Raw genomic sequence first — 8289 nt, forward strand, 5'->3', positions numbered from 1 at the left:
AACCATAGAGAAAAAAGATACACGTTAGAGTAACCAAGTACTTAAAGACACTCAGTTTTTATTAAATTTGTACATAGTCTGATTTTTTCTTTTTTCTTTTTTTTTCTAGAAACACTAGACAGGACTCTATCTCGACTTCTGGAAACTCTTATTGTGTGATTCACTTATATAATTGAATGTGTCTTCAAGTTAATTCCAGTTTTGTTTGTATCTTAGGTTCATCCTCTGACCCAATGGAAATACTGAATGAAAATAGTAATTTTCTTACATGATTTGCTCTGTTTGTCATGGCTTTACATGCCAGTTTCCTGGATCACTGTCTACCTCTGTGCCAGCTGGGGTAGCACTATACATAGCCCCAGCATCCTCAGGGAGAATAAGTGAGTTTCCCCAACACCACCACCACCACACCACGTTTCTGTGTCCTGACATGTTATATAATGCAAGAGCCTCATCTGTGATGTCTCCCCACAGCATTTTGTTCTCTCCGTTTCTTTCAAGGCACAAGTCGCTGATGACCTGTCAGCACAGGCCACTCAGACTCGCAGGCTCACATTCCTGCAGTAAGCCTATCTCACTGACCCCCACCCAACACCCTAAAAAAAGACCATTAGACGCAGGGGGCCCTCCCCTTCCTCCTTATGAGGGTGTTCTGGCGGCTGGGATTCGTATATTCAGGAGTTACCCACAGCATCCCTGATCTGAAGGATTCTGATGGATAGCAAGTCAATAAACAAAGGTAGGGAACTGAAAACGGTGTAGAGACACTTTAATCCATCTCACAACGCCGAAAGAAGAAGAGTTCCAGCAAGGTTTTGAAAAATCCTAAAACCAGCAGTCATGAGTACCTTCGGGTACTGCAGGGAGCTGAAGAAGTACGATGAGGTGAATGAAGATGAGCTTCTGGCCAAGCTGTCCAAAGAGGAGCTCCAGGAGCTGGAGAGGGAACTGGCTGACCTGGACCCCGACAACAACATACCCGTTGGTCTGAGGCAGAAGGATCAGACAGCCAAAATCCCATCAGACTCGTTTGACAGGGAGGCTCTGTTGAAATATTGGGAGAACGAGAACAAGGTCCTTCTGGAGGTCAAAAAGATGGAGTCCAATCCCAGACAGGTGAGCAGGGACATAGGTATAAAGCATTTAAATAGCACACACTACCAAGAGCAGAAACTTCACATAAGATTTAAAGGAAGTTGGCATGCTTTGACTTTAATATTGCGTTTCAGATTTAAAATGAGTAAAAATGTGGCCTTAACCAACCTCAAAGCTATACAGCGCTTTTTAGGCCTTTTTAGCCTCTTATGTTGGTGATTGGTGATTGTAAACACATTTACAGTCTGATTCTGTGATTGAGTCTGAAATGAGAATGGATACTTTTTGGATTCTTTACAGCTTATTATTGCATGCTTTAATCGTGTTTGAAGTGATTGAAATATTATTACCCACGGGAGCATGTTTATTATTGAATTCAGTAACAGACTTTTAGCTAAATAAAAAAACAAGATGCATAATTCTGTGCCTTGTTCTTCTCATACAGTATGTGGCATACATTTAATAAAATCCAAATAAGTAATGGATACCTCATATATAAGACGTGCTTTTGATATATGCTTTTTATTTTCAATCCAAACTGACAAAGTGTCCTTAGATGTGTCGCGTGCATCCATTTTATCAACACTATATGTCTTGCTGGACAGGACAATCTAAAAATATAGACCATCTGCGAAATGCCAGCATTAATAACTGTCATGGAAAGGGTTCTTAATTAAAAGCCAGCGGTTGGAGAATGTCAACGTCGGCCTAATTTTCTGTCCTTTCATCTCCAGGAGAGACAACCAGATAAGAGCAGGGGGGTGGTGACAACAAGTGACTGCAACGCTGTGGACAGTCACAAGAGGAAGATTTCACAGAAGGGAAAGAAAGCTGGAAAGAATGTTTCTGACATAAATGGTGCAAAGGAAGATAAGGGGAAAAGGAATGATCAGAATAGAAAAGAGGCTTTGATGGGGAGTAAATGTCCTCAGAAGAAGGGACTGTCAAAAGACTTAAAGATTGACTCCATGAAGAGTGAAAGCACAGGCCAAAGCCCAGATGTGATCTCTGAAAGGCCAAGTGGAAACCCCATTGTCATAGATCAGGCTTTGGAGCAAATTCTGAATAATGATCCTGCCATGACAGAAGTCAACCTCAACAACATTGAAGACATCTCACAGGAAACCTTGCTTCGTTTTGCTAAGGCTTTGTGCACAAATACTCATGTTCATGTTTTCAGCCTTGCCAACACTCACGCTGATGACCAGGTTGCCTTCGCCATCTCCAAGATGCTCTGTGAGAACTGCTCCATAAGAAACCTGAACATTGAGTCCAACTTTGTGTCCGGTCAGGGCATCTTGGCTCTGCTGGCTTCACTGAAACACAACACAACACTGGTGGAGCTCCGTTTCCACAACCAACGGCACATCTGCGGAGGGAAGGTGGAGATGGAGATGGTGCAGCTGCTAAGAGAAAACACCACTCTGCTCAAACTTGGCTACCAGTTTGACCTTCCTGGTCCAAGGATGACAGCGACCGGCATCCTGACCCGTAACCAAGACCATCAACGACAGAGGAGGCTCCAGCAGAAGAAAGAACAGAGTCCTTCACCGGGATCTGGACAAGTTTCTGACTCCTTGGCAAAAACCAAACAGCCAAAGAAGTCATGCCAAGTACATCACAATGTTGAAAATCAGCCAAAAAAAAGCCAACCAACAAGGAAGACTGCTGAAATGGTCCAGCAGCATGAAGGCCCAAACAGCATAAAGACGGCACTAAGCCAACGGAAGCCCAAGTCCAAGAAGCTCAAGAATGGCGCTAATGAAAATGAGAGCGCAGAAATTCTCAAAGACCTGAAGGACGCCTTGAAGCCACCACTGAAGACCAGACGAGATGAACCCTGTCGCCTGCCGCCACGGCAGAGGTCGAGCCGTGACGACTTGATGGCTGCAATACGCGGGAGCAGTATTAGCTCCTTGAAAAGGGTAAGACTTCACATTTGGTCTGTCATTGACTGATCCTCGGTAGGGATGTGAGGGAATTTTGTTTTTGCTTGAATGAAAGTCTCACTGACATAATTCAACCTCAAAAAGTCATTAAACTACCGCAGTGTGAAGGTCTACTGTCATCACATGACAGAATCTGTCACTGTGTGAATTCCTCAACTCTGTCAGGTTATAAATAGGTCAAGTTCTTCACTGCTGTTTGATTACACTGATGACTTGGAAAGCAGACAAGCCGAAAAGTGTGACTCTCAGACCCTCTCTAGGGCCACATAGGCAAGGGATTAATAATGAAGTATCTATCTATCTATCTATCTATCTATCTATCTATCTATCTATCTATCTATCTATCTATCTATCTATCTATCTATCTATCTATCTATCTATCTATCTATCTATCTATCTATCTATACTGACTTGAGAAAAAAGTTTTGCTTTGGTCGAAAATCAGATTAGATTTGTCTTGATTTTAAGAACAAGAACAACCCATGTTCACAACACTGGATGTTGTTCGCCATGAGATTCAAACCGTGCAGCACGCCGTTCTACACAAGTGTTGATTAGAAGCTGTGTGTAACATTCATGTTGCTAGGCTAGTGAGTGTTTTCAGTCTATTTTTAGAGAACCTTTCAGTCGGTCAATGTTTTTGTTTGTGCAGATTAAGCTGTCAGAGTTTCTGAAGGCTCGTTGAACATATTTTGCGTTGGAAATACGTTTGCAATGACGTAAATTAGTTCATAGCATTTTCGCTTGTCTTTAAAAAAGAAATTAACCAGAAAGAAGTGTCTTCAGTCAAATCCATCTAACTCTAAATAATGTGTGAGAACAGAGTAAAATGTTCATACTTCATGATGAACGACATTTATAAATATGAACAACTTAAGGTGAACTTAGTTTTAATAAACAGACAATGGTCCATCACATGAATTAGTCAACTTGTACATTATTTAAATGTTTTGTTTATATTTCCGTCTACCCACACAGCTATAATTCATCTTATTTTTATGTGACATGATTTTATCATTTCAGGTGGATCTGGCACAGACCTGAACTACCGGACTTATCACACCTGAATTGTTCTCAGTTTGTATTGTAATTTTTTTTTTTTTTCACTTTTTTTAACACTCAACTTGTCACACACTGTATATGCAGACGACCGTTCTGGATCTTTCAGATATTGTGAACATAAATGTGAACATGAATGTGTATATAATAAACTCACATTAACTGACATTAATATTTTTCGCTCTTCAGTCTGGGTTAATGTAAAATATCAAAATGTGATACAAAGAACAAGCACTTTTACCTTCTGTGTAAAATGCTTAGTCCAGAGAGAAGGATACAGACCACTCACACAGGGATTAAACTTCATTACAAACTCAGACTCACTCAACTGCTGATTGTCATCCATCAACACACGCACGCGCGCGCACACACACACACACACACACACACACACACACACACACACACACACACACACACACACACACACACACACACACACACACACACACACACAGAGTGGCCACGTGATCTTAATTATGCTATACTACACCTTATTGCATTTGCTTCTGCATTTGATTGTTTTATTTCATCAATATTACCAGTGAATAGCTGTAGTAAAACAAAAGACACATTTATAAAAGACAAATAATCAGCCCTCTGTTACCATGGTAATAGAGGTGTGTAATAAGAGCTGGACATATTGCCACTGCTTAGATTTATTATGGCTTAGTGGCCATTTGTGGTAATGCAACCAAAAAATAAATAAATAAACTGACCAAACAAATGAAACACTGTGCTGTATTTAATTGTGTTGTGTAGGGATTTTTTTCCCACTGGCCACAACCATGTTTATAAAAGTATGTAAAACACTTTGCAAGAGAGCAGGCTTTACTCATATTATCATCAATTTACAATTACGGTTTTTCTTCTTCAGTGCACTGTATAAGGAACCAGAATAGATCCTACCTGCTGAGGACATGTAGGTCATTTGGAGCACAGGGAACACTACTCAGGTCCTTCTATGACACAGTGTCACACTTTGTCACACTGGGAAACATTATTGCTCAGTGGGCCACACACTGCAGAAGCAAACCTGGACACTGATAAAACTAAACTGATGTATTATATTATATGAGCATTTGCACACCATTTCTGCGGGTTAACACTGGCTTGCCAGCATAGTGTCATATGCTAAATGCTGCATAAATGCTAATATGGGAAAGTTCAAGCCGGTATTCTAATTCATTGTATTATAAAAAACTGGGGCGCAAGATGGCGCCTGAGTCATTCCAAGACACATTGTTCTTCCTCCTCTGTATTCCTGAATGTTCCACGCACAGGAAGTTGTGTGAAGTTGGTGTATTATAATCATTTAAAAAAAACAGCATTTGCAACCAATTCTCAAGCTAGTTGGCTTCCTATTGGCTGTCACACACTTGAATAGCATCAAATAAAAAATAAATAAATAAATAAATAAACAATAAAAAAAAAAAAATCAGCCTTTATAGTCAATCAAATTAAGATAACAAAAAAAGGAGTAAGGAGTATTTTGGACCAGTGTGCATCATGTGATTGGGGAGCTGCTGTATCACAGTTTAGCCACTATGGTAAAAATAACTTTGCAGCCAAGCTCTGATACTAGTTAAAATGCTAACAAGCAAAATGTTCAGCTCAGTGTGACTTAGTGTGACAACTCTGTTATTAAACTCTGGAACAAACAAATCATGCTGCACTGACTTTGCTAATCCAGTCAGTGCTCCTTTCTTAGCACTGTGTAACTAAGCGACCGTCATTTTGTCCGACAACATGGTTAACCAGAAAAACTGTAAAGTACTGTATTGCATGACTTTTCAGTCGTCTTGGCATGAATGCAGCTAGAAAGCTCCAACAGACAGGTGATTTTCTACACAGCCCAGAATGCCTTTCAAAGAAGTTTCGTTATCCAGAGCCGACACTGTGATGATTGCATTAAAAGGCTATGCATCAATTCACACACAGTGTACTAGCTGGGCTTACTAGCTGCCTGTATATTGCAATGAATAATAGAGTAAGTGCACTGTTGAGAGGACAGAAAAGCCGTCCTCTGCTACCACAGACATGCTGCAGGGTCCGTCAGCACTCTGTAAGCTCAGCGTTTAATGTTCATCCAATTAAACAAGAGTCTTAACATTTAAGTGACATTTTATGAAAGATATGAGTTGTTATAATGAGGGGTCACTCAGCTAGACTACCAAGCCCACCCCTTTCCACCTTTGAAGGGGATCCATATTTACTTTGAACAGCTGTTAAATGAACCGTACTGACTGTGTGTGTGTGTAAGACTGGAATAAAAATAAAACAGATAAATATGCTGTAGATACAGATAGCTCTGAAGCTCAGCTGCCTGATGGCATCAACTCAAATGATATGCGTATAATGTAGAGCTCTGATCAGTTTATATGAAGGTCACCCTAAGTTTAATCAGGAACTCTGTCCTCATTCATAATTCTGTCCCTCTGCCAGTTTCCACCAGCTTATCAGACTATATGTGTTCCAGCCTAACCCTTACCGTTTTGCAACAATCTGAGTCAGACAATCATGATATTAATGTCAAACTTTAAATATGTTCCCCTGGGCTGCTGTCAGTTGTTTATTCAGTTTGTCTGCCACTCCACTTCCCTCCGGTCTTCACATCCAGATCTCCAGAATGGGATGTATTCAGAGCAAATAATGGTGGACTGAACGTTTGGAAATGGCAGTGAATTCATCTAAACATGACACAGTGACGGAAGAGCAATACATCCATCTTTGTTCACCTTTCCATCGCTGAATGAGAAGGCTGTTGAGTTGAGTCTTGGGGGACAAGTAGCGTCTCAGACAACTTCTCTGGACCTGGTTGAAATGTACCAACACATAGTAGTGAACGATGGAAACGACTGACTCTGACCATAGACTGTAAATAAATATAGAAAGCAAGCAGAGCTCCCCCTGGTGACTGGCTGCAGTATAGGTCATAAGCTCCACCTCCTCCGTATTAGTGGAAGGGACCTGGGCCAATCTAAAACACTAAAATGCACGTCAACTAATTTCATTTCAAGGATAATTTCTCTCATTGTAGGTGTTGATGTATGTTCAAGTGACAATTTTCTGATAAGATTTGTTTCAGTCAGATATTTGATGCCATAGAAACAGGATTTGACAGCACGATTACTAGCGGTTGACATGCCAACCGCTTTGTAAAGTGGCCCCATAGGACTGTGAGAGTGAGCATACATGTTCAGTGTATAATCCAACATTTCTTTGCAAGTGGTGGAGGCAGAGCAGTGAACACGAGTCAGGCATAAGTGTGGTCAGGAATGTGGGAACATATTGTCCATATTTATATTATATATATATTTAGCAACTACTTGAAGACCAAAATAGACCAAGGAGGGCTGTGAGTCATGGACTTTCTGGACCTCCACTGAACTTTTATGGAGCCCTTGAAAGTCAAGGAAAACAGAAGTTCCTGATATGTTAAGAACCCTTTAGGATCACATCATGCACCTTTCTTGCTTCTACCACCTTCCACATAACAAACACATGACCTGGTGTTGGAACTGTGAATAAATGTACATACACTAGCTCCTCATCTTACTGCACACAACAGAGCCAAGTGCGTTACAAAATGTGTGCATAAAACCTGCTTTATACATTCTGTAATGGTTTATTTTTCTGGAGAAATACAATAGGAATTATCTAGTGCCCGTCCCAAACTCCCGTCACTCTGCAGAATCATATAGGGACTCCTTAATCTCGTACCACGCCATCCAGTGGACTTTAGTATTCCACACAAGCATGAAACAAGCATGAGCTGAACCACTCTGACAAAAGACCAGAAGACAATCTTCTCTGTAAATATTAACATTTATTTAGGTATACAATTTAGTATTCTCACTGCTCCCCCCCACCCCTCCCGACCCCTTTCACAGGTTTGACGTCAGTATCTCGGCCTCTCAATGCAGCATCGAGCCTCGTTGGAGGACAGTAAAAACTCCAAAGACGAGCAGTTAAAACAAGCGATTATTATTTCTTCTCACTGTTCTTCTCACTGGACCATAGGCATCGGCAATACCCACAAGTTGCTTGAAAATGCCACATTTGGTTCATTATTATTTGCTTTTTCTGTTACGTTCCATTAGGAGGCATTTACAGTCGCATTGCATAAAATCATAGTTTGGTAACGGAATGACAGAGGCGGATGAATCATGGTATTTTTTTGCCA

General features: G+C 40.8%; 1 protein-coding gene across 1 annotated transcript; it reads left to right on the forward strand.

Annotated features, from left to right (window-relative positions):
- Window positions 1-645: 645 nt before the first annotated feature.
- Window positions 646-4275, forward strand: lmod2a (leiomodin 2 (cardiac) a). Its single transcript, XM_047595372.1, has 3 exons — window positions 646-1116; window positions 1830-3020; window positions 4068-4275. The coding sequence occupies exons 1-3, from the start codon at window positions 841-843 to the stop codon at window positions 4086-4088; spliced, it is 1488 nt and encodes a 495-aa protein (XP_047451328.1). The 5' UTR covers window positions 646-840; the 3' UTR covers window positions 4089-4275.
- Window positions 4276-8289: the final 4014 nt, after the last annotated feature.

Source organism: Mugil cephalus, chromosome 10 (genome assembly GCF_022458985.1).
Source record: "Mugil cephalus isolate CIBA_MC_2020 chromosome 10, CIBA_Mcephalus_1.1, whole genome shotgun sequence".
Lineage (NCBI taxonomy): Eukaryota > Metazoa > Chordata > Actinopteri > Mugiliformes > Mugilidae > Mugil > Mugil cephalus.